At 54.9% G+C, this 27,440-nt stretch overlaps 1 protein-coding gene across 1 annotated transcript in view; it reads left to right on the top strand.

Annotated features, from left to right (window-relative positions):
- PFAS (phosphoribosylformylglycinamidine synthase) overlaps positions 1-26,559 on the top strand; it is a gene marked incomplete at its 5' end in the record, with an annotated part of 59,642 nt that extends 33,083 nt beyond the window's left edge. The window contains 7 exons of the mRNA XM_084227328.1: positions 1,059-1,204; positions 4,952-5,162; positions 7,791-7,882; positions 13,022-13,136; positions 15,026-15,166; positions 18,021-18,182; positions 24,647-26,559. Of these exons, the coding sequence (XP_084083454.1) occupies positions 1,059-1,204; positions 4,952-5,162; positions 7,791-7,882; positions 13,022-13,136; positions 15,026-15,166; positions 18,021-18,182; positions 24,647-24,981 (1,202 nt within the window). The remainder of the gene's footprint in view (positions 1-1,058; positions 1,205-4,951; positions 5,163-7,790; positions 7,883-13,021; positions 13,137-15,025; positions 15,167-18,020; positions 18,183-24,646) is intronic.
- Positions 26,560-27,440: the final 881 nt, after the last annotated feature.

Here is a 27,440-nt window from a genome sequence, read left to right as displayed (position 1 = left end):
AATCCCCCCAATGTCCCCAATGTCCCCACTGTCCCCACTGTCCCCAATGTCCCCAATGTCCCCACTGTCCCCAATGTCCCCAATGTCCCCAATGTCCCCAATATCCCCAATGTCCCCACTGTCCCCAATGTCCCCAATGTCCCCTGTGTGTCCCCACCCAGCGCTGGCCCTGCTCTTTGCTGAGGAGCCCGCCCTGCTCCTCGAGGTCCCCAATGTCCCCACTGTCCCCAATGTCCCCAATGTCCCCACTGTCCCCACTGTCCCCAATGTCCCCAATGTCCCCTGTGTGTCCCCACCCAGCGCTGGCCCTGCTCTTTGCTGAGGAGCCCACCCTGCTGCTCGAGGTCCCCAACGTCCCCAATGTCCCCAATCCCCCCAATGTCCCCAATGTCCCCAATGTCCCCAGTGTCCCCAATGTCCCCAATGTCCCCAATGTCCCCTCACTGTCCCCATTGGTGTCCCCACCCAGCGCTGGCCCTGCTCTTTGCCGAGGAGCCCGCCCTGCTCCTCGAGGTCCCCAATGTCCCCACTGTCCCCAATCCCCCCAATGTCCCCAACACCCACAATGTCCCCAATGTCCCCACTGTCCCCAATGTCCCCAATGTCCCCAATGTCCCCATTGCTGTCCCCACCCAGCGCTGGCCCTGCTCTTTGCCGAGGAGCCCGCCCTGCTGCTCGAGGTCCCCAATGTCCCCAACACCCCCAATGTCCCCAATGTCCCCAATGTCCCCAATGTCCCCAATGTCCCCAACACCCCCAATGTCCCCAATGTCCCCAATGTCCCCAATGTCCCCAACACCCACAATGTCCCCAATGTCCCCAATGTCCCCAATGTCCCCAATGTCCCCTCACTGTCCCCAGTGTCCCCACCCAGCGCTGGCCCTGCTCTTTGCCGAGGAGCCCGCCCTGCTCCTCGAGGTCCCCAATGTCCCCAACCCCCCCAATGTCCCCACTGTCCCCAATGTCCCCAATGTCCCCAATGTCCCCAACCCCCCCACTGTCCCCAATGTCCCCAATGTCCCCAATGTCCCCAATGTCCCCTGTGTGTCCCCACCCAGCGCTGGCCCTGCTCTTTGCCGAGGAGCCCGCCCTGCTCCTCGAGGTCCCGGCCGCCGCCGCTGTCCCCGTGTGCCGCCGCTACCAGGACGCCGGTGTCACCTGTGTCCCCATCGGCCACAGCGGCCCCTACGGACCCCGCGCCATGGTCAGGGGACAGCGGGGACATTGGGGACACTGGGGGGGTGGGGATACTGGGGGGACATTGGGGACATTGGGGACATTGGGGGGGTTGGGGACATTGGGGACATTGGGGGGGTTGGGGACATTGGGGACATTGGGGGGATTGGAGATATTGGGGACATTTGGAGACATTGGGGACCTTGGGGGGACACTGGGGACACTGGGGACATTGGGGACATTGGGGACATTGGGGGATTGGGGACAGTGGGGACATTTGGGGGACATTTGGGGACATTTGGGAGGACTGCGGACATTGGGGGACATTTGGGGACATTGGGGACATTGGCGGGATTGGGGACATTGGTGACATTGAGGACATCAAGGACCTTGGGGACATCAGGGGGACTTGGGGGGGTTGAGGGGATTGAGGACATCAAGGACCTTGGGGACATTGGGGACAGCAGGGACAGGGGGACATTGAGGGGCTTTGGGGACATTGGGGACAGCAGGGACAGGGGGACATTTGGGGCTTGGGGACATTGGGGACAGCAGGGACAGGGGGACATTTGGGGCTTGGGGACATTGAGGGGCTTTGGGGACATTGGGGACATCCAGGACATCAAGGACCTTGGGGACATCAGGGACAGAGGGTCATTTGGGTTGGGGACATTGGGGGGCTTTGGGGACATTGGGGACATCCAGGACATGAAGGACCTTGGGGACATCAGGGACAGAGGGTCATTTGGGGTTGGGGACATTGGGGGGGGGTTGGGGACAGGGGACAGGGGGTGGCTGTGTCCCCTGGGGTGGGCAGTGGTGGCTTTTTTCGGTGTGGCTGTCCCCATTGTCCCTCGATGTCCCCGTTGTCCCCCTGTCCTTGTGTCCCTCAGTGTCCCCATTGTCCCTCGATGTCCCCATTGTCCCCCTGTCCTTGTGTCCCTCAGTGTCCCCTTGTCCTTGTGTCCCTCAGTGTCCCCTCAGTGTCCCCTCAGTGTCCCCTCAGTGTCCCCTCAGTGTCCCCGTGTCTTAAGTGTTCCTCAGCAGGTGACAGTGGCTCTGCCACCATCTCCCTGTGTCACCCTGTCCTTGTCCCCAATGTCCCCAATGTCCCTGATGTCCCCAATGTCCCCATTGTCCCCAATGCCCTCAATGTCCCCATTGTCCCTCAATGTCTCTGATGTCCCCAGTGTCCCAGATGTCCCCAATGTCCCCAGTGTCCCCAATGTCCCCAATACCCCCAATGTCCCCAATGTCCCCCCAATGTCCCCAGTGTCCCCAGTGTCCCCAGTGTCCCTGATGTTCTCCAGGTCCTCGATGTCCTCATGTCCCAATGGCACCATTGCAATGTCCCATACCTCAGTGTCCCCAATGTCCCCAATGTCCCCGATGTCCCCAATGTCCCCAATGTCCCCAACGCTGTCCCCACAGGTGACAGTGTCCGTGGGTGGCCAGGAGGTGCTGGCAGAGCCCGTGGGTGACCTGAGGGCGCTCTGGGAGCAGACGAGTCCCTGTCCCTCAGTGTCCCCAATGTCCCCAATCCCCCCAATACCCCCAATCCCTCTGATGTCCCCAATGTCCCCGATGTCCCCGATGTCCCCACAGGTGACAGTGGCCGTGGGTGGCCAGGAGGTGCTGGCAGAGCCCGTGGGTGACCTGAGGGCGCTCTGGGAGCAGACGAGTCCCTGTCCCTCAGTGTCCCCAGTGTCCCCAATCCCCGCAATGCCCCCAATGTCCCCAATGTCCCCGATGTCCCCAATGTCCCCAACGCTGTCCCCACAGGTGACAGTGGCCGTGGGTGGCCAGGAGGTGCTGGCAGAGCCCGTGGGTGACCTGAGGGCGCTCTGGGAGCAGACGAGTCCCTGTCCCTCAGTGTCCCCAAACCCCAGTGCCACCATTCCCATGCCCCATATCTCAGTACCACCGATGTCCCCAATGTCCCCAACGATGTCCCCACAGGTGACAGTGTCCGTGGGTGGCCAGGAGGTGCTGGCAGAGCCCGTGGGTGACCTGAGGGCGCTCTGGGAGCAGACGAGTCCCTGTCCCTCAGTGTCCCCAAACCTCAGTGCCACCATTCCAATGCCCCATATCTCAATGTCCCAAATGTCCCCAATGTTCCCAATGTCCCCAATGTCCCCAATGTCCCCAATGTCCCCAATGTCCCCAATGTCCCTGATGCCCTCAAGGTGTCCCCAATGTCCCCAGTGTCCCCAGTGTCCCTGATATTCTCCAGGTCCTCGATGTCCTCATGTCGCAATGCCACCATTCCAATGTCCCGTATCTCAACGTCCCCAATGTCCCCGATGTCCCCAATGCTGTCCCCACAGGTGACAGTGTCCGTGGGTGCCCAGGAGGTGCTGGCAGAGCCCGTGGGTGACCTGAGGGCGCTCTGGGAGCAGACGAGTCCCTGTCCCTCAGTGTCCCCAAACTTCAGTGCCACCATTCCCATGCCCCGTATCCCAATGTCCCCAATGTCCCCAATGTCCCCAATGTCCCAGATGTCCCCAAGGTGTCCTCAATGTCCCCAGTGTCCCCAATGTCCCTGATGTTCTCCAGGTCCTCGGTGTCCCTCAATGTCCCAATGGCACCATTCCAATGCCCCGGATCCCAACGCCCCCAATGTCCCTGATGTCCCCAATCCCTCTGATCTCCCCAATGTCCCCAATGTCCCCAATGTCCCCAACGCTGTCCCCACAGGTGACAGTGTCCGTGGGTGGCCAGGAGGTGCTGGCAGAGCCCGTGGGTGACCTGAGGGCGCTCTGGGAGCAGACGAGTCCCTGTCCCTCAGTGTCCCCAATGTCCCCAATGTCCCCGATGTCCCCGATGTCCCCGATGTCCCCAATGTCCCCAATGTCCCCAACGATGTCCCCACAGGTGACAGTGTCCGTGGGTGGCCAGGAGGTGCTGGCAGAGCCCGTGGGTGACCTGAGGGCGCTCTGGGAGCAGACGAGTCCCTGTCCCTCAGTGTCCCCAAACCCCAGTGCCACCATTGCAATGCCCCATATCTCAGTACCCCCGATGTCCCCAATGTCCCCAACGATGTCCCCACAGGTGACAGTGGCCGTGGGTGGCCAGGAGGTGCTGGCAGAGCCCGTGGGTGACCTCGGCGCTCTGGGAGCAGACGAGTCCCTGTCCCTCAGTGTCCCCAATGTCCCCAGTGCCACCATTCCAATGCCCCATATCCCAATGCCCCCAATGCCCCCAATGTCCCCAATGTCCCCAATGTCCCTGATGTCCCCAAGGTGTCCCCAATGCCCCCAGTGTCCCCAGTGTCCCCAATGCCCCCAAGGTGTCCCTAATGTCCTCGATGTTCTCCAGGTCCTTGATGTCCTCATGTCCCAGTGTCACCATTCCAATGTCCCGTATCCCAACGCACCCAATGTCCCCGATGTCCCCAATGTCCCCAATGTCCCCAACGCTGTCCCCACAGGTGACAGTGGCCGTGGGTGGCCAGGAGGTGCTGGCAGAGCCCGTGGGTGACCTGAGGGCGCTCTGGGAGCAGACGAGTCCCTGTCCCTCAGTGTCCCCAATGTCCCCAATGTCCCCAATGTCCCCGATGTCCCCAATGTCCCCAATGTCCCCAATGCTGTCCCCACAGGTGACAGTGTCCGTGGGTGGCCAGGAGGTGCTGGCAGAGCCCGTGGGTGACCTGAGGGCGCTCTGGGAGCAGACGAGTCCCTGTCCCTCAGTGTCCCCAAACCCCAGTGCCACCATTCCAATGCCCCATATCTCAGTACCCCTGATGTCCCCAATGTCCCCAACGATGTCCCCACAGGTGACAGTGTCCGTGGGTGGCCAGGAGGTGCTGGCAGAGCCCGTGGGTGACCTGAGGGCGCTCTGGGAGCAGACCAGTTTCCGGCTGGAGCGGCTGCAGGCGGCGCCGGCCTGCGTGGAGCAGGAGGAGCAGGACCTGGCCCAGCGCTGGGGACCCGAGCTCAGCGTCACCTTCCAGGACGGGCAGGGGACAGCGCTGGCACCGAGCATGGGTGGGGACATGGGGACATTGGGGACATTGGGGACAGCGCTGGCACCGAGCATGGGTGGGGACATTGGGGACAGAGGGGACAGTGGGGACAGTGGGGACATTGGGGACAGTGGGGACATTGGGGACAGTGGGGACACTGGGGACAGTGGGGACAGCGGGGACAGTGGGGACAGAGGGGACAGCGCTGGCACCGAGCATGGGTGGGGACATTGGGGACAGAGGGGACAGCGGGGACAGCGCTGGCACCGAGCATGGGTGGGGACACGGGGACAGAGGGGACAGTGGGGACAGTGGGGACAGAGGGGACATTGTGGGCACGGGGACAGAGGGGACACAGGGACAGAGGGGACAGCGCTGGCACCGAGCATGGGTGGGGACACGGGGACATTGGGGACATTGGGGACAGAGGGGACAGCGCTGGCACCGAGCATGGGTGGGGACATTGGGGACAGTGGGGACATTGGGGACAGCGCTGGCACCGAGCATGGGTGGGGACATTGGGGACAGAGGGGACAGCGCTGGCACCGAGCATGGGTGGGGACAGTGGGGACAGAGGGGACAGCGGGGACAGCGCTGGCACGGAGCATGGGTGGGGACATTGGGGACAGAGGGGACAGCGGGGACAGCGCTGGCACCGAGCATGGGTGGGGACATTGGGGACAGAGGGGACAGCGCTGGCACGGAGCATGGGTGGGGACACGGGGACAGCGGGGGGGTGGGGACATTGGGGACAGCGGGGACATTGGGGGCATTGGGGACATTGGGGACATGGGGGATTGGGGGGGTTGGCGTCATTGGGGACAGTGGGGACATTGGGGGCATTGGGGACATTGGGGGGGTTGGGGACATTGGGGACATTGGGGGGATTGGGGACATTGGGGACAGCAGGGGGGGTGGGGGGGTGGGGGACACTGGGGGCATTGGGGACATTGGGGACAGAGGGGACAGCGGGGACAGCGGGGGGATTGAGGACAGTGGGGGACATTGGGGACAGTGGGGACAGTGGGGACAGTGGGACATTGGGACATTGGGGACATTGGGGATATTGGGGACACTGGGGACACTGGGGACATTGGGGACAGTGGGGACATTGGGGGGATTGGGGGAGTTGGGGGGGTTGAGGACATCAGGGACATTGGGGGACACTGGGGACATTGGGGACAGCAGGGACAGCAGGGACAGTGAGGACATTGGGGACATTGGGGACATTGGGGGGGTTGGGGAGGTTGAGGACATTGGGGACATTGGGGACATTGGGGGCATTTTGGCGATTGGGGACATTTGGGACATTGGGGACGATTTGGGGGTTTTGGGGACATTTTGGGGACATTTTGGGGACATTGGGGGATTGGGGACATTTGGGGCTGTTTTGGGATTTTTTGGGGTGCCGGTGTCGATTTTTGGGGTCCCCCAGAGCTTCTAGAAGGATCCGTGGGGGTTTTTGGGTGAAATTTCTGGGATTTTTGTAGAGTTTTGGGGGGATTTTGTGGGATTTTGGGCTTTTTCTGGGGTTTTTGTAGGATTTTGTGGATCTTTGGGGTTTCTCTGGGATTTTTTGGGACTTTTCTCAGATTTTTCTGGGATTTTTCTGGGATTTTTCTGGGATTTTTCCAGGATTTTAATAGAATTTTAATGGGATTTTTCTGGGATTTTCCCACGATTTTTATGGGATTTTCCCGGGATTTTTCCAGGATTTTAGTGGAATTTTTATGGGATTTTTATGGGATTTTTCCGGGATTTTTAGTGGATTTTTCCGGGATTTTGGTGGGATTTTTCCAGGATTTTCCCGGGATTTTAATGGAATTTTTATGGGATTTTTATGGGATTTTTATGGGATTTTTCCGGGATTTTTCTGGGATTTTTCCAGGATTTTTCCGGGATTTTTCCAGGATTTTAATAGAATTTTAATGGGATTTTTGCAGGATTTTTCTGGGATTTTCCCACGATTTTTATGGGATTTTCCCGGGATTTTTCCAGGATTTTAGTGGAATTTTTATGGGATTTTTATGGGATTTTTCCAGGATTTTTCCGGGATTTTTCCGAGATTTTTCCAGGATTTTAATGGAATTTTTCTGGGATTTTTCCGGGATTTTTCCGGGATTTTTCTGGGATTTTTCCGGGATTTTTTGGGGATTTTTCTGGGATTTTTCCAGGATTTTAATAGAATTTTTATGGGATTTTTGTGGGATTTTTCCGGGACTTTTCCGGGATTTTTCCAGGATTTAAATGGAATTTTTATGGGATTTTTATGGGAGTTTTGTAGAGTTTTGGGGAGACTTTGATGGACTTTTTGGGGTTTTTCTGGGATTTTTGTGGGATTTGTGGATATTTGGGGTTTCTCTGGGATTTTTTGGGACTTTCCTGGGATTTTTATGGGATTTGGGGGTTTTTTTCTGGGATTTTTCTGGGATTTTGTGGATATTTGGGATTTTTTGGGACTTTGGGGTTTTTTATGGGATTTTGGGGGTTTTTGTGGGATATTTTTATGGGATTTTTCTGGGATTTTTCTGGGATTTTTGTGGAATTTTGAGGGGATTTGGGGTTTTTTTGGGCTGTTTTGGGGTCTGTGGGATTTGGGGCTGTTTTGGGGTTTTTTGGGGTGCCGGTGCCGATTTTTGGGGTCCCCCAGAGCTGCCGGGGCCGCGCGTGGCCGTGCTGAGGGAGGAGGGCAGCAACGGCGACCGGGAGATGGCCGCCGCCTTCGCCATGGCCGGCTTCCAGGTGAGCCCAAAACCGCCAGAAATCACCCCAAAAACAGCCCAAAACACCCCAAAGCACCCCAAAAACACCTGGGGACCCCAAAAACACCCCAAAACACCCCAAAAACACATGGGGACCCCAAAAACACCTGGAGACCCCAAAACCAGCCAGAAATCACCCCAAAAACACCCCCAAACACCCCAAAACACCCCAAAACCCCCCAAAACACCTGGGGACCCCAAAAACACCTGGAGACCCCAAAGCCAGCCAGAAATCACCCCAAAAAAACACCCCAAAAACACCCCAAAAAACACCTGGGGACCCCAAAACACCCCAAAATCACCCCCAAAACACCCCAGAAACACCTGGGGACCCCTAAACCACCTGGAGACCCTAAAACCACCTGGGGACCCCAAATTGACCCCAAAGCACCCAGAAACCACCCCAAAAACACCCCAGAAACACCTGGGGACCCAAAAACACCTGGGGACCCCAAAACCCCCAGGAACGACCCCAAAAACACCCCAAAACCGCTCCAAAAACATCCAGAACCACCCCAAAACCAGCCCAAAAACCACCCCAAAACCACCCCAAAACTACCCCAAAAACACCCCCAAAACACCTGGGGACCCCAAAATGACCCCCAAAATACCCCAAAAACACCTGGGGACCCCAAAAACACCCCAAAAACACCCCAAAAACACCCCTAAACCACGTGGGGACCCCAAAACCCCCAGGAACAACCCTAAAAACGCCCCAAAACCACCCCAGAAACACCCCAAAATCACCCCAAAAACACCCCAAAAGCACCCCAAAAACACCCCAAAATCACCCCAAAAACACCCCAAAAGCACCCCAAAATCACCCCAAAAACACCCCAAAAACACCTGGAGACCCCAAAAGCATTACAAAGCACCCCAAAATCACCCCAAAACAGCCCAAAAACACCCCAAAAACACCCCAAAAACACCCCAAAACCACCTGGGGACCCCAAAAACACCTGGGGACCCCTAAACGAGCCAGAAACTACCCCAAAAACGCCCCAAAACCGCTCCAAAAACATCCAGAACCACCCCAAAACCAGCCCAAAAACCACCCCAAAACCACCCCAAAAGCACCCCAAAGCACCCCAAAAACACCCCAAAGCACCCCAAAAACACCCCAAAACACCTCAAAACACCCCAAAAACATCCCCAAAAATCCCAAAAACACCCCAAAAACACCCCAAAAACATCCCCCAAAATCCCAAAAACACCCCAAAACACCCCAAAACCACCTGGGGACCCCAAAACCACCTGGGGACCCCAAAACCCCAGGAACAACCTCAAAAACACGCCAAAAACACCCCAAAAACCACCCCAAAGCACCCCAAAAAGATCCCAAAAACCACCCCAAAGCACCCCAAAAAGATCCCAAAAACCACCCCAAAGCACCCCAAAACCACCCCAAAAACAGCTGGGGACCCGAAAATGACCCCGAAGCACCCAAAACCACCCCAAAACCACCCCAAAAACACCCCTGAAACACCCCAAAAACACCCCTGAAACACCCCAAAACCACCCCAAAACCACCCCTGAAACACCCCAGAACCACCCCAAAACCACCCCAAAAACACCCCCAAACACCCCAAAAACACCCCAAAAACACCCCAAAAACACCTGGAGACCCCAAAAGCACCACAAAGCACCCCAAAACCACCCTAAAAACACCCCAAAACCACCCCAAAGCACCCCAAAAACACCTTGGGACCCCAAAACCACCCCAAAGCACCCCAAAACCACCCCAAAACCACCTGGGGACCCCAAAACCCCCAGGAACGACCCCAAAACACCCCAAAAACCACCCCAAAGTACCCCAAAACCACCCCAAAAACACCTGGGGACCCCAAAACCCCAGGAACAACCTCAAAAACACGCCAAAACCACCCCAAAATCACCCCTAAAACACCCCAAACCACCCCAAAAATACCCCATAAACATCCCAAAAACACCTGGGGACCCCAAAACCACCTGGGGACCCCAAAACCCCCAGGAACAACCCCAAAAACACCCCAAAAACACCCCAGAAACACCCCCAAAACATCCCAAAAACCACCCCAAAGCACCCCAAAACCACCCCAAAAACATCCGGGGACCCCAAAAACACCTGGAGACCCCAAAACCCCCAGGAACAACCCCAAAAACGCCCCCAAAAACTACGCCAAAGCACCCCAAAAACCACCCCAAACCACCCCAAACCACCCCAAAACCACCCCAAAACCACCTGGGGACCCCAAAACCCCCAGGAACGACCCCAAAAACGCCCCAAAACCACCCCAAAACCACCCCGGGGACCCCAAAAACACCTGGGGATTCCAAAACCACCTGGGGACCCCAAAACACCCAGAAACGACCCCAAAAATACCCCAATAACACCTGGGGACCCCAAAACCACCCCAAAGCACCCCAAAAAACACCTGGGGACCCCAAAACCATCCCAAAAAACACCTGGGGACCCCAAAACACCCAGTAACGACCCCAAAAACACCTGGGGACCCCAAAACCACCCCTGGGACCCCAAAACCCCCAGAAATGACCCCAAAAACACCCCTGGGACCTCAAAAAGACCCCAAAACCACCCCAAAAACACCTGGGGACCCCAAAATCACCCCTGGGACCCCAAAACACCCCCAAAAGACCCCAAAAACACCTGGGGACCCCAAAATCACCTGGCGACCCCAAAATCACCCCTGGGACCCCAAAACACCCCCAAAAGACCCCCAAAACACCTGGGGACCCCAAAATACTCCAGGTTTGGGTTTTTTTGGGGGTTTTTTAGGGTTTTTGGGGATTTTGGAGATCACTCCCAGTTTGGGGTTTTTAGGGCTGGGATTTTGGGGATTTTTGGGGTCATTCCTAATTTGGGGTTTTTGGGTTTTTTGGGTTTTTTTTTATTGGGATCACTCCCAATTTGGGGTTTTTAAGGCTGCGATTTTGGGGATTTTTGGGGATTTTTGGGATCAGTCCCAATTTGGGGTTTTGGGGATTTTTGGGGATTTTTGGGATCACTCCCAATTTGGGGTTTTTGGGGATTTGTGGGGATTTTTGGGATCACTCCCAATTTGGGGTTTTTTGGGGGATTTTTGGGGATTTTTGGGATCATTCCTAATTTGGGGTTTTTGTTTGTTTTTTTTTTTGGGATCACTCCCAATTTGTAGTTTTTGGGTTTTTTTTGGAATCACTCCCAATTTGGGTTTTTTTTGGGGTTTTTGGGGGATTTTTGGGGATTTTTGGGATCATTCCCAATTTGGGGTTTTTGGGGGATTTTGGGGTTTTTTGGGATCGTACCTAATTTGGGGTTTTTAGGGCTGGGATTTTGGGGATTTTTGGGGATTTTTTGGGATCATTCCCAATTTAGGGTTTTTGGGAATTTTTGGGGTCATTCCCAATTTGGGGTTTTTGGGGATTTTGGGGATTTTTGGGATCACTCCTAATTTGGGGTTTTTGGGGGATTTTGGGGGATTTTTGGGCTCTCTCCCTTTTTGGTGTGTTTGGGGTTGGTTTTGGGGTGGATTTGGGGTTTTTTGGGGTGGATTTGGGGTTTTTTGGGATCGCTCCCTTTTTGGGCTGTTTGGGGTTGGTTTTGTGGTGGTTTTTGGGTAGATTTGGGGTTTTTTGGGATCTCTCCCTTTTTGGACTGTTTGGGGTTGGTTTTGGGGTGGATTTGGGGTTTTTTGGGATCTCTCCCTTTTTGGACTGTTTGGGGTTGGTTTTGGGGTGGATTTGGGGTTTTTTGGGGTGGATTTGGGTTTTTTGTGCTCTCTCCCTTTTTGGGGTGTTTGGGGTTGGTTTTGGGGTAGATTTGGGGTTTTTTGGGGTTTTTTGTGCTCTCTCCCTTTTTGGGGTGTTTGGGTTTGGTTTTGGGGTGGATTTGGGGCTTTTTGGGGGTTTTTTTTGGGCTCTCTCCTTTTTGGGGGCGTTTGGGGTTGGTTTTGGGGTGGATTTGGGGTTTTTTGGGTGGATTTGGTGTTTTTTGGGTAGATTTGGGGTTTTTTGGGATCTCTCCCTTTTTGGACTGTTTGGGGTTGGTTTTGGGGTGGATTTGGGTTTTTTTGGGGTTTTTTGGTCTCTCTCCCTTTTTGGGGTTGGTTTTGGGGTGGATTTAGGGTTTTTTGGGTGGATTTGGGGTTTTTTTTTTGGGATCTCTCCCTTTCTGGGCTGTTTGGGGTTGGTTTTGGGGTGGATTTGGGGTTTTTTGGGGACTTTTTGTGGGGTTTTTTTGGGGCCAACTCCCATTTTGGGATTTTTAGGGCGTTTTTGGGGGATTTTTGTTGGAATTTTTGCTGCTCACTCCTGGGATTTGGGGTTTTTTTGGGATCTCTCCCTTTTTGGGGTGTTTGGGGTTGGTTTTGGGGTGGATTTGGGGTTTTTGGGGTTTGTTTTGGGATCTCTCCCTTTTTGGGCTGTTTGGGGTTGGTTTTGGGGTGGATTTGGGGCTTTTTGGGGGTTTTTTGGGCTCTCTCCTTTTTTGGGGTGTTTGGGGTTGGTTTTGGGGTGGATTTGGGGTTTTTGGGGTTTTTTGGTCTCTCTCCCTTTTTGGGGTTGGTTTTGGGGTGGATTTAGGGTTTTTTGGGTGGATTTGGGGTTTTTTTTTGGGATCTCTCCCTTTCTGGGCTGTTTGGGGTTGGTTTTGGGGTGGATTTGGGGTTTTTTGGGGACTTTTTGTGGGGTTTTTTTGGGGCCAACTCCCATTTTGGGATTTTTAGGGCGTTTTTGGGGGATTTTTGTTGGAATTTTTGCTGCTCACTCCTGGGATTTGGGGTTTTTTTGGGATCTCTCCCTTTTTGGGGTGTTTGGGGTTGGTTTTGGGGTGGATTTGGGGTTTTTTGGGGTTTTTTTGGGATGTCTCCCTTTCTGGGCTGTTTGGGGTTGGTTTTGGGGTGGATTTGAGTTTTTTTGGGGTTTTTTTCGGATCTCTCCCTTTCTGGTCTGTTCAGGGTTGGTTTTGGGGTGGGTTTGGGGTTTTTTGGGGTTTTTTTGGGATCTCTCCCTTTTTAGGCTGTTTGGGGTTGGTTTTGGGGTGGATTTGGGGTTTTTTTGGGTGGATTTGGGATCACTCCTTTATGGGGGTGGTTTTGGGGTCGTTTTTGGGGTCTGACCCGGGTTTTTTTGGGGTTCCCAGGTGTGGGACGTGACCACCCAGGACCTTTGCTCGGGCTCCGCCTCCCTGGACGGGTTCCGGGGTCTCGTTTTCGTCGGGGGCTTCAGCTACGCCGACGTCCTGGGCTCGGCCAAAGGTCAGCTCTGAAACCCCCAAAAAACATTTTCCCAAATTTTCCCCAATTTCCCCAATATTTCCCCCATTATTATCCCAAATTTTTCCCAATTTCCCCAATATTTCCCCCATTATTATCCCCAATTTTTTCCCAATTTCCCCAATATTCCCCCCATTATTATCCCAAATATTTCCCCAATTTCCCCAATATTTCCCCCATTTTTTCCCATCTTTATCCCAGATTTTCCCAATTTCCCCAATATTTTCCCCATTATCATCCCCAATCTTTTCCCAATTTCCCCAGTATATTTCCCTCATTATTATCCCCATTTTTCCCCAATTTTTTCCCAATTTCCCCAATATTTTTCCCCCAATTTTTCCCCAATTTCCCCAATATTTTCCCCATTATTATCCCAAATATTTCCCCAATTTCCCCAGTATTTCCCCCCATTATTATCCCAAATTTTTCCCCGTTTCCCCCAATCCCCCCAATATTTCCCCCATCATTTCCCATCTTTATCCCAGATTTTCCCAATTTCCCCAATATTTCCCCCTTATTATCCCCAATTTTTTCCCAATTTTCCCCAATATTTTCCCCATTATTATCCCAAATTTTTCCCAATTTCCCCAATATTTTCCCCCACTATTATCCCAATTTTTTCCCAATTTCCCCAATATTCCCCCATTATTATCCCCAAATTTTTTCCCAATTTCCCCAATATATCCCCCATTATTATCCCCATTTTCCCCATTTTTTCCCACTTTCCCCAATATTTTTTCCCCATTATTATCCCAAGTATTTCCCCAATTTCCCCAATATTTTCCCCCATTATTATCCCAAATATTTCCCCAATTTCCCCAATATTTTCCCCATTATTATCCCATTTTTTCCCAATTTCCCCAATATTTTTCCCCCAATTTTTTCCCAATTTCCCCAATATTCTTCCCCCAATTTTTTCCCAATTTCCCCAATATTTCCCCCATTATTATCCCAAATATTTCCCCAATTTCCCCAATATTTTCCCCGTTATTATCCCAAATATTTCCCCAATTTCCCCAATATTTTCCCCAATTTCCCCAATATTTTTCCCATTATTATTCCAAATTTTTTCCCAAATTCCCATTTTTTCCCCAATATTTCCCCCATTATTATCCCAAATTTTCCCAATTTCCCCAATATTTTTTCCCCAATTTTTCCCAATTTCCCCAATATTTCCCCCATTATTATCCCCGTTTTTTCCCAATTTCCCCAATATTTTTCCCCCAATTTTTTCCCAATTTCCCCAATATTCTTCCCCCAATTTTTTCCCAATTTCCCCAATATTTCCCCCATTATTATCCCAAATATTTCCCCAATTTCCCCAATATTTTCCCCGTTATTATCCCAAATATTTCCCCAATTTCCCCAATATTTTCCCCAATTTCCCCAATATTTTTCCCATTATTATTCCAAATTTTTTCCCAAATTCCCATTTTTTCCCCAATATTTCCCCCATTATTATCCCAAATTTTCCCAATTTCCCCAATATTTTTTCCCCAATTTTTCCCAATTTCCCCAATATTTCCCCCATTATTATCCCCGTTTTTTCCCAATTTCCCCAATATTTTTTCCCCAATTTTTTCCCAATTTCCCCAATATTTCCCCCCCTCATTTCCCATCCTCCGCCCAATTTTTCCCAATTTCCCCAATATTTCCCCCATTATTATCCCAGTTTTTCCCAATTTCCCCAATATTTTCCCCATTATTTTCCCCAATTTCCCCAATATTTCCCCCATTATTTTCCCCAATTTCCCCAATATTTTCCCCATTATTATTCCAAATTTTTTCCCAATTTCCCATTTTTTCCCCAATATTTCCCCCATTATTATCCCAATTTTTCCCAATTTCCCCCTTTTTCCCCCCAATCCCAGGCTGGGCCGCCGCCGTCCGCTTCAACGCCAAGGTCCGGGCGGAGCTGGAGCGATTCCGGACGCGGCCGGACACCTTCAGCCTGGGGGTGTGCAACGGCTGCCAGCTGATGGCGCTGCTGGGCTGGGTGGGGACAGCGCCAGGTGAGTGTCACCTGTGTCACCTGTGTCACCTGTGTCACCTGTGTCACCTCAATGTCACCTCAATGTCACCTGTGTCACACCCGGCCCTTGGGGACACCTTCAGCCTGGGGGTGTGCAACGGCTGCCAGCTGATGGCGCTGCTGGGCTGGGTGGGGACAGCGCCAGGTGAGTGTCACCTGTGTCACCTGTGTCACCTGTGTCACCTCAATGTCACCTCTGTCACCTCAATGTCACCTGTGTGTCACCTGTGTCACACCCGGCCCTTGGGGACACCTTCAGCCTGGGGGTGTGCAACGGCTGCCAGCTGATGGCGCTGCTGGGCTGGGTGGGGACAGCGCCAGGTGAGTGTCACCTGTGTCACCTGTGTCACCTGTGTCACCTCAATGTCACCTCAATGTCACCTGTGTGTCACCTGTGTCACACCCGGCCCTTGGGGACACCTTCAGCCTGGGGGTGTGCAACGGCTGCCAGCTGATGGCGCTGCTGGGCTGGGTGGGGACAGCGCCAGGTGAGTGTCACCTGTGTCACCTGTGTCACCTGTGCCACCTGTGTCACCTCAATGTCACCTGTGTGTCACCTGTGTCACACCCGGCCCTTGGGGACACCTTCAGCCTGGGGGTGTGCAACGGCTGCCAGCTGATGGCGCTGCTGGGCTGGGTGGGGACAGCGCCAGGTGAGTGTCACCTGTGTCACCTGTGTCACCTGTGTCACCTCAATGTCACCTGTGCCACCTCAGTGTCACCTGTGTCACACCCAGCCCTTGGGGACACCTTCAGCCTGGGGGTGTGCAACGGCTGCCAGCTGATGGCGCTGCTGGGCTGGGTGGGGACAGCGCCAGGTGAGTGTCACCTGTGTCACCTGTGTCACCTGTGCCACCTGTGTCACCTCAATGTCACCTGTGTGTCACCTGTGTCACACCCGGCCCTTGGGGACACCTTCAGCCTGGGGGTGTGCAACGGCTGCCAGCTGATGGCGCTGCTGGGCTGGGTGGGGACAGCGCCAGGTGAGTGTCACCTGTGTCACCTGTGTCACCTGTGTCACCTCAATGTCACCTGTGCCACCTCAGTGTCACCTGTGTCACACCCAGCCCTTGGGGACACCTTCAGCCTGGGGGTGTGCAACGGCTGCCAGCTGATGGCGCTGCTGGGCTGGGTGGGGACAGCGCCAGGTGAGTGTCACCTGTGTCACCTGTGTCACCTGTGTCACCTGTGTCACCTGTGTCACCTGTGTGTCACCTCAATGTCACCTGTGTCACACCCGGCCCCTGGGGACACCTTCAGCCTGGGGGTGTGCAACGGCTGCCAGCTGATGGCGCTGCTGGGCTGGGTGGGGACAGCGCCAGGTGAGTGTCACCTGTGTCACCTGTGTCACCTGTGTCACCTCAATGTCACCTGTGTCACCTCAATGTCACCTCAATGTCACCTGTGTCACCTGTGTGTCACCTCAATGTCACCTGTGTCACCTCAATATCGCCTTTGTCACCTGTGTCACCTCAATGTCACCTCAATGTCACCTCAATGTCACCTGTGTCACCTCAATGTCACCTCAATGTCACCTCAATGTCACCTGTGTCACCTGTGTCACCTGTGTCACCTCAATGTCACCTGTGTCACCTCAATGTCACCCCAATGTCACCTCTGTCACCTCAATGTCGCCTGTGTCACCTGTGTCACCTGTGTCACCTCAATGTCACCTGTGTCTCATGTGTCACCTCAATGTCACCTCAATGTCACCTGTGTCACCTGAGGTGTCCCCCGCTTTGTCCCTTTGGCGTTTCCGTCCCGCCGTTGTCCCCAAGGTGTCTCCTGGATGTCCCCACCCCCTGGTGACACGCAGGTGACATTCAGGTGACACTCAGGTGACATTCACGTGACACTCAGGTGACATTCCCGTGTCCCAGGCAATGTCCCCATGGCCCCGGGGGTGTCCCCAAGGTGTCCCCTCGATGTCCCCACCCCCTGGTGACCCTCAGGTGACCCTCAGGTGACATTCCCGTGTCCCAGGCCATGTCCCCATGGCCCCGGGGCTGTCCCCAAGGTGTCCCCTGGATGTCCCCACCCCCTGGTGACACTCAGGTGACACTCAGGTGACCCTCAGGTGACCCTCAGGTGACACTCAGGTGACATTCCTGTGTCCCAGGCCATGTCCCCATGGCCCCGGGGGTGTCCCTGAGGTGTCCCCAAGGAATCCTTGGAGTGTCCCCAGGAGTGTCCCCAACTTTGGCCCCTTGGGGGTTTCTGTCCCCTGGCTGTCCCCTCAGTGCCACCCCCGTGGTGACACTCTGGTGACACACTGGTGACACCCTGGTGACATTCCTGTGGCAGGTGACAGCCGCGTGGTCCAAGTGGGGGTGACAGTGTCCCCTGAAGTGTCCCCAGGAGTGTCCCCTTGGGGTTTCCCTTGGGAGTTTCTGTCCCCGGGCTGTCCCCAAGGTGTCCCCTGGATGTCCCCACCCCTTGGTGACCCTCAGGTGACACTCAGGTGACATTCCCGTGTCCCAGGTGATGTCCCCATGGCCCCAGGGGGTGTCCCTGAGGTGTCCCTAAGGTGTCCTTGGAGTGTCCCCAACTTTGTTCCTTTGGGGGTTTCTGTCCCAGTCTGTCCCCTGGCTGTCCCCTCAGTGTCACCTCCCTGGTGACACTCTGGTGACACTCTGGTGACACTCTGGTGACCCTGTGGTCCCAGTGGGGGTGACAGTGTCCCCTGAACTGTCCCCAGAATTGTCCCGAACTTTGTCCCCTTGGGGGTTTCTGTCTCTGGGCTGTCCCCAAGGTGTCCCCTGGCTGTCCCCTCAGTGCCACCCCCCCGGTGACACCCTGGTGACACTCAGGTGACACTCTGGTCCCCCCCCCAGGTGACAGCGGGGCGGGCCCGTCGCCGGCGGTGGCGCTGGAGCGGAACCTGTCGGGGCGCTTCGAGTCGCGATTCGTCAGCGTGCGGGTGGAGCCCGGCCCCGCCCTGATGCTGCGGGGCATGGAGGGGGCGCGGCTGGGGGTCTGGGTGGCGCACGGAGAGGGTAAACTGGGCAAACTGGTTATACTGGTTATACTGGGAGGGCACTGGGAGGGACTGGGAGAGCTGGGTATAATGGGAGAGCTGATAGGAATGAGATACAGGGGATACTGGTTATACTGGGAGGGCACTGGGGCATGGAGGGGGCGCGGCTGGGGGTCTGGGTGGCGCACGGAGAGGGTAAACTGGGCAAACTGGGAGCACTGGGAGGGACTGGGAGGGCACTGGGGCATGGAGGGGGCGCGGCTGGGGGTCTGGGTGGCGCACGGAGAGGGTAAACTGGGCAAACTGGGCAAACTGGGAGGGACTGGGAGGGACTGGGAACACTGGTTATACTGGGAGAGCTGATAGGAATGAGATACTGGGGATACTGGGAGCACTGGTTATACTGGGAGAGCTGATAGGAATGAGATACTGGGCATACTGGGAGCACTGGTTATACTGGGAGGGCACTGGGGCATGGAGGGGGCGCGGCTGGGGGTCTGGGTGGCGCACGGAGAGGGTAAACTGGGCAAACTGGTTATACTGGGAGGGACTGGGAGGGACTGGGAGGGACTGGGAGAGCTGATAGGAATGAGATACTGGGCATACTGGGAGCACTGGTTATACTGGGAGGGCACTGGGGCATGGAGGGGGCGCGGCTGGGGGTCTGGGTGGCGCACGGAGAGGTTAAACTGGTTATACTGGTTATACTGGGAGGGACTGGGAGGGACTGGGAGCACTGGTTATACTGGGAGAGCTGATAGGAATGAGTTACTGGGGATACTGGTTATACTGGGAGGGACTGGGGCATGGAGGGGGCGCGGCTGGGGGTCTGGGTGGCGCACGGAGAGGGTAAACTGGGCATACTGGTTATACTGGGAGGGACTGGGAGGGACTGGTTATACTGGGAGAGCTGATAGGAATGAGATACTGGGGATACTGGTTATAGTGGGAGGGCACTGGGGCATGGAGGGGGCGCGGCTGGGGGTCTGGGTGGCGCACGGAGAGGGTAAACTGGTTATACTGGTTATACTGGGAGGGACTGGGAGGGACTGGGAGAGCTGGTTATACTGGGAGAGCTGATAGGAATGAGTTACTGGTTATACTGGTTATACTGGGAGGGCACTGGGGCACGGAGGGGGCGCGGCTGGGGGTCTGGGTGGCGCACGGAGAGGGTAAACTGGGCAAACTGGGCAAACTGGGAGGCACTGGGAGGGACTGGGAGAGCTGGGAGAGCTGGGAGAGCTGATAGGAATGAGTTACTGGGGATACTGGTTATACTGGGAGGGACTGGGAGGGCACTGGGGCATGGAGGGGGCGCGGCTGGGGGTCTGGGTGGCGCACGGAGAGGGTAAACTGGGCAAACTGGGAGGGACTGGGAGGGACTGGGAACACTGGTTATACTGGGAGAGCTGATAGGAATGAGTTACTGGGGATACTGGGAGCACTGGTTATACTGGGAGGGACTGGGAGGGATTGGGAGAGCTGATAGGGGTGAGTTACTGGGGATACTGGTTATACTGGGAGCACTGGTTATACCAGGAGAGCTGATAGGGCTGAGATACTGGGGATACTGGGAGCACTGGGAGGGACTGGGAGGGACTGGGAGAGCTGGGAGAGCTGATAGGGCTGAGTTACTGGGGATACTGGGAGCACTGGTTATACTGGGAGGGCACTGGGGCACGGAGGGGGCGCGGCTGGGGGTCTGGGTGGTGCACGGAGAGGGTAAACTGGTTATACTGGTTATACTGGGAGGGACTGGGAGGGACTGGGAGAGCTGGTTATACTGGGAGAGCTGATAGGAATGAGATACTGGGCAAACTGGGAGCACTGGTTATACTGGGAGGGCACTGGGGCATGGAGGGGGCGCGGCTGGGGGTCTGGGTGGCGCACGGAGAGGGTAAACTGGGCAAACTGGGCAAACTGGGAGGGACTGGGAGGGACTGGGAGGGACTGGGAGGGACTGGGAGAGCTGATAGGAATGAGATACCGGGGTTACTGGGAGCACTGGTTATACTGGGAGGGCACTGGGGCATGGAGGGGGCGCGGCTGGGGGTCTGGGTGGCGCACGGAGAGGGTAAACTGGGCAAACTGGTTATACTGGGAGGGACTGGGAGGGACTGGGAACACGGGGTATACTGGGAGAGATGATAGGGCTGAGATACTGGGGATACTGGGAGCACTGGTTATACTGGGAGGGCACTGGGGCATGGAGGGGGCGCGGCTGGGGGTCTGGGTGGCGCACGGAGAGGGTAAACTGGGCAAACTGGGAGGGACTGGGAGGGACTGGGAACACTGGTTATACTGGGAGAGCTGATAGGAATGAGATACTGGGGATACTGGGAGCACTGGTTATACTGGGAGGGACTGGGAGGGACTGGGAGGGCACTGGGGCATGGAGGGGGCGCGGCTGGGGGTCTGGGTGGGGCACGGAGAGGGTAAACTGGGCAAACTGGTTATACTGGGAGGGACTGGGAGGGACTGGGAACACTGGTTATACTGGGAGAGCTGATAGGAATGAGATACTGGGAGCACTGGTTATACTGGGAGGGCACTGGGGCATGGAGGGGGCGCGGCTGGGGGTCTGGGTGGCGCACGGAGAGGGTAAACTGGGCAAACTGGTTATACTGGTTATACTGGTTATACTGGGAGGGACTGGGAGGGACTGGGAGAGCTGGGTATAATGGGAGAGCTGATAGGAATGAGATACTGGTTATACTGGTTATACTGGGAGGGACTGGGGCATGGAGGGGGCGCGGCTGGGGGTCTGGGTGACGCACGGAGAGGGTAAACTGGGCAAACTGGGCAAACTGGGAGGGACTGGGAGGGACTGGGAACACTGGTTATACTGGGAGAGCTGATAGGAATGAGATACTGGGAGCACTGGTTATACTGGGAGGGCACTGGGGCGTGGAGGGGGCGCGGCTGGGGGTCTGGGTGGCGCACGGAGAGGGTAAACTGGGCAAACTGGGAGGGACTGGGAGGGACTGGGAACACTGGTTATGCTGGGAGAGCTGATAGGAATGAGATACTGGTTATACTGGTTATACTGGGAGGGACTGGGGCATGGAGGGGGCGCGGCTGGGGGTCTGGGTGACGCACGGAGAGGGTAAACTGGGCAAACTGGGCAAACTGGGAGGGACTGGGAGGGACTGGGAGAGCTGGGAGAGCTGATAGGAATGAGATACTGGGGATACTGGGAGCACTGGTTATACTGGGAGGGACTGGGAGGGATTGGGAGAGCTGGGAGAGCTGATAGGAATGAGATACTGGGGATACTGGTTATACTGGTTATACTGGGAGGGCACTGGGGCATGGAGGGGGTGCGGCTGGGGTTCTGGGTGGCGCACGGAGAGGGTAAACTGGGCAAACTGGGCAAACTGGGAGGGACTGGGAGGGACTGGGAGGGACTGGGAACACTGGTTATACTGGGAGAGCTGATAGGAATGAGATACTGGGCATACTGGTTATACTGGGAGGGCACTGGGGCATGGAGGGGGCGCGGCTGGGGGTCTGGGTGGCGCACAGAGAGGGTAAACTGGGCATACTGGGAGGGACTGGGAGGGACTGGGAGGGCACTGGGGCATGGAGGGGGCGCGGCTGGGGGTCTGGGTGGCGCACGGAGAGGGTAAACTGGGCAAACTGGGAGGGACTGGGAGGGACTGGGAACACTGGTTATACTGGGAGAGCTGATAGGAATGAGATACTGGGGATACTGGGAGCACTGGTTATACTGGGAGGGACTGGGAGGGACTGGGAGGGCACTGGGGCATGGAGGGGGCGCGGCTGGGGGTCTGGGTGGGGCACGGAGAGGGTAAACTGGGCAAACTGGTTATACTGGGAGGGACTGGGAGGGTCTGGGAACACTGGTTATACTGGGAGAGCTGATAGGAATGAGATACTGGGAGCACTGGTTATACTGGGAGGGCACTGGGGCATGGAGGGGGCGCGGCTGGGGGTCTGGGTGGCGCACGGAGAGGGTAAACTGGGCAAACTGGTTATACTGGTTATACTGGTTATACTGGGAGGGACTGGGAGGGACTGGGAGAGCTGGTTATACTGGGAGGGACTGGTTATACTGGGAGCACTGGTTATACTGGGGGCACTGGTTATACTGGGAGCACTGGTTATACTGGGGGCACTGGGCTCTCAGTGGTGTGTTACTGGTTTAACTGGTGGAACTGGTCTCTAACTGGATTAACTGGTTTCTAACTGGTCTAACTGGTTTCTAACTGGTCTCTAACTGGTCTAACTGCTCTAACTGGTCTCTGACTGGTCTAACTGGTTTCCAGCTGGTTTCTAACTGGTCTCCAACTGGTTTAACTGGTCTCTAACTGGTCTCTAACTGGTCTAACTGGTCTCTAACTGGTCTAACTGGTTTCTAACTGGTCTCTAACTGGTCTAACTGGTCTCTAACTGGTTTAACTGGTCTCTAACTGGTCTCTAACTGGTCTAACTGGTTTCTAACTGGTCTCTAACTGGTCTAACTGGTCTCTAACTGGCCTCTAACTGGTTTCTAACTGGTCTCTAACTGGTCTAACTGGTCTCTAACTGGTCTCTAACTGGTTTAACTGGTCTGTAACTAGTTTCTTACTGGTCCCTAACTAGTCTCTAACTGGTCTCTAACTGGTCTCTAACTGGTGTAACTGGTCTAACTGGTCTCTAACTCGTTGAACTGGTCTCTAACTGGTTTAACTGGTCTAACCGGTCTCTAACTGGTGTAACTGGTCTCTAACTGGTTTCTAACTGGTCTCTCACTGGTCTCCCAGGCCGTTTCCAGTTCCGGCCGCCCTCGGCCCTTGACCGCTGTGTCCGGTCCGGCCTGGCGGCGCTCTGTCAATGACCACTGAGTGACCACTGACCAGAACTGGTCTCTAACTGGTCTCTAACTGGTCTCTAACTGGTCTAACTGGTCTAACTGGTCTCTCACTGGTGTTCCCAGGCCGTTTCCAGTTCCGGCCGCCCTCGGCCCTTGACCGCTGTGTCCGGTCCGGCCTGGCCACGCTCTGTCAATGACCACTGAGTGACCACTGACCACTGAGTGACCACTGACCACAACTGGTGTAACTGGTCTCTAACTGGTCTAACTGGTCTCTAACTGGTTTAACTGGTTTCTAACTGGTCTAACTGGTCTCTAACTGGTCTCCCAGGCCGTTTCCAGTTCCGGCCGCCCTCGGCCCTTGACCGCTGTGTCCGGTCCGGCCTGGCCGCGCTCTGTCAATGACCACTGAGTGACCACTGACCACTGAGTGACCACTGACCACAACTGGTTTAACTGGTCTAACTGGTCTCTCACTGGTCTCTAACTGGTGTAACTGGTCTCTAACTGGTCTCTCACTGGTCTCTAACTGGTTTAACTGGTCTCTAACTGGTCTCTAACTGGTCTAACTGGTCTAACTGGTGTAACTGGTCTCTAACTGGTCTAACTGGTCTCTAACTGGTCTCTAACTGGTCTCTAACTGGTTTCCCAGGCCGTTTCCAGTTCCGGCCGCCCTCGGCCCTTGACCGCTGTGTCCGGTCCGGCCTGGCGGCGCTCTGTCAGTGACCACTGAGTGACCACTGACCCTCACTGGACTAACTGGTCTATAACTGGTTTAACTGGTGTCACTGGTTTCTAACTGGTCTCTAACTGGTCTAACTGGTCTCTCACTGGTCTCCCAGGCCGTTTCCAGTTCCGGCCGCCCTCGGCCCTTGACCGCTGTGTCCGCTCCGGCCTGGCCGCGCTCTGTCAATGACCACTGAGTGACCACTGACCACAACTGGTCTAACTGGTTTAACTGGTTTCTAACTGGTCTCTAACTGGTCTCTAACTGGTCTCTCACTGGTGTAACTGGTCTCTAACTGGTCTCTAACTGGTCTCCCAGGCCGTTTCCAGTTCCGGCCGCCCTCGGCCCTTGACCGCTGTGTCCGGTCCGGCCTGGCCGCGCTCTGTCAATGACCACTGAGTGACCACTGACCCTTACTGGTCTCTAACTGGTCTCTAACTGGTCTCCCAGGCCGTTTCCAGTTCCGGCCGCCCTCGGCCCTTGACCGCTGTGTCCGCTCCGGCCTGGCGGCGCTCTGTCAATGACCACTGAGTGACCACTGACCACTGAGTGACCACTGACCACAACTGGTGTAACTGGTCTCTAACTGGTCTAACTGGTCTCTCACTAGTTTCCCAGGCCGTTTCCAGTTCCGGCCACCCTCGGCCCTTGACCGCTGTGTCTGGTCCGGCCTGGCCGCGCTCTGTCAATGACCACTGAGTGACCACTGACCACTGAGTGACCACTGACCACAACTCATTTCTAACCAGTTTAACTGGTCTCTAACTGGTGTAACTGGTCTCTAACTGGTCTCTAACTGGTTTCCCAGGCCGTTTCCAGTTCCGGCCGCCCTCGGCGCTTGACCGCTGTGTCCGGTCTGGCCTGGCGGCGCTCTGTCAATGACCACTGAGTGACCACTGACCCTTACTGGTCTCTAACTGGTCTCTCACTGGTCTCCCAGGCCGTTTCCAGTTCCGGCCGCCCTCGGCCCTTGACCGCTGTGTCCGCTCCGGCCTGGCGCCGCTGCGCTACGTCGATGACCGGGGTGACCCCACCGAGCGCTACCCCATGAACCCCAACGGCTCCGGCCAGGGCGTGGCCGCGCTGGTGTCCCCCTGCGGCCGGCACCTGGCGGCCATGCCGCACCCCGAGCGGTCAGTGCGGGCCTGGCAGTGCCCCTGGGCCGGCCGGACGGCGGCCGCCGACGGCCGGAGCAAGGCCGGCGACGGGCCCTGGCTGAGAATGTTCCGGAACGCGCTGGAGTGGTGCCTGCAGTGGCCGGAGGGGGAGAAGTGACCGCTGAGGGAACGACTGACCGCACACTGAGCAACCCTCTGTGACGCTGACCGCTGAGTGACCACCCACTGACCACCCACTGGCCACTCACTGACCAATGACCACCCACTGACCGCTCACTGACCACCCACTGACCAATGACCGCTCACTGACCACCCACTGACCACCCACTGACCGCTCACTGACCACTCACTGACCACTCACTGACCACTCACTTACTACATACTGACCACACACTGACCACTCACTGACCACACACTGACCAATGACCACCCACTGACCGCTCACTGACCACTCACTGACCAGTGACCACCCACTGACCACTCACTGACCACTCACTGACCACACACTGACCACTCACTGACCACTCACTGACCACTCACTGACCACCCACTGACCACACACTGACCACTCACTGGCCACCCACTGACCACCCACTGACCACTCACTGACCACTCACTGACCACTCACTGGCCACTCACTGACCACCCACTGACCACTCACTGACCCCTCAATGTCCTGGAGTGGCTGGATGAGGAGAAGTGACCGCTGACTGACCAACTGACCACCCACTGACCAATGACCACCCACTGACCACTCAGTGACCATCCACTGACCACTCAATGTCCTGGAGTGGCCGGAGGGGGAGAAGTGACCGCTGAGTGACCAACTGACCACCCACTGACCACTCACTGACCCCTCAATGTCCTGGAGTGGCTGGATGGGGAGAAGTGACCGCTGACTGACCAACTGACCACCCCATGGACACCCCCTCTGTGACGCTGACCAACCCCTGGGGGAGACTGACCCCTCACTGACCCCTGAGTGACCACTGAGTGACCATCCCTCTGTGACACTGACCATCACTGACCACTGAGTGACCACTGAGTGACCATCCCTCTGTGACACTGACCATCACTGACCACTGAGTGACCACTGAGTGACCATCCCTCTGTGACACTGACCATCACTGACCACTGAGTGACCACTGAGTGACCATCCCTCTGTGACACTGACCATCACTGACCACTGAGTGACCACTGAGTGACCCCACAATGCCCTGCTGTGGTGCCTGCAGTGGCCGGAGGGTGAGAAGTGACCGCTGAGTGACCAACTGACCACCCCATGGCGGTCACTCCTTCTGTGACACTGACCACTGAGTGACCACCCCTGGGGACACTGATCACCACTGACCACTCACTGACCCCTTGACTGACCCCTTGACTGACCCCTTAACCCTCCCAGTGACCAACTGGCCCCAGAGTGACCAACTGGCCCCTGAGTGACCACCTGACCACCCGAGTGACCAACTGACCCCTGAGTGACCGAGTGACCACCCGAGTGACCAACTGACCCCTGAGTGACCACCTGACCCCTGCAGTGACCACCTGACCCCTGAGTGACCACCTGACCCCTGAGTGACCAACTGACCACCTGAGTGACCAACTGACCCCTGCAGTGACCCCTGAAGTGACCACCTGACCCCCTGAGTGACCAACTGGCCCTTGAGTGACCAACTGACCCCTGAGTGACCCCTTGACCCCCCCGTGGAGGGGGCGGGGCCTGTAATTATGAATAAAGTGCTCTTAATTACCAGATCAATTAATGTCTCATGAGTGATTAATGAGTGATGTCATTGGGGGGCGGGGCCAGAAATGGCGACTGGGGGAGGGGACAGCGGGGCGCCCCTCCCCCACCCATCCCAGTGCCCTCCCAGTCCCCTCCAGTTTAATTAAAGAACTTAGTAGAATAATTAATTTATACTAATTAATAATAATTTATAAATAAAATAATAATTTATACTAATAAAATTTCTTTTTAATATATAAAAATATTATAATAGAATTTATTATGTTGTAAACTATTGTAATATAATTAATAATTAATTAATAATTATTTAATACATAATTATGTAATTGAGTAATTTAAGTAAATAATACAGAGTAATTTAATTTATAATGATAGCATTTATAAAATAATAATTTATACTAATAAAATTTTCTTTTAATATATAAAAATGTCATAATAGAATTTATTGTATTGTAAACTATTGTAATATAATAATTAATATTTAATAATTAATTATTACTAATTAATTATTAATAACTAATAAATAATTACATAATTAATTATGTAATTGAGTAATTGAGGTAAATAACACACAGTAATTTAATTTATAATAATGGCATTTATACAATGTATGTATTTTACATAATTATAATAATTATATATAATTATTATATGCTAATAATAAACAGACTATTTTTAAAAAATTCATAATAATAATTTAATGATAATTCAATCTTTATTAGAATAAAGTTATTGAATTAATTAAAGTTATTTTAGGGTGTGGGAGAGGCAGAAAATTCAGGGAATAATTTCTGGAGGTGAAGAAAATTCCAATTTTGGGGTTTTTAGCCCCATTTCAGGGTGTAGTTCCGGCCCAGCTCCAGCTCCAG

The sequence above is a fragment of the Fringilla coelebs genome (genome assembly GCF_963513975.1).
Source record: "Fringilla coelebs genome assembly, contig: SCAFFOLD_304, whole genome shotgun sequence".
NCBI classification, from domain to species: domain Eukaryota; kingdom Metazoa; phylum Chordata; class Aves; order Passeriformes; family Fringillidae; genus Fringilla; species Fringilla coelebs.
The sequence above is the reverse complement of the archived record's forward strand: the minus strand, read 5'-3'. Positions and strand labels throughout refer to the sequence as shown.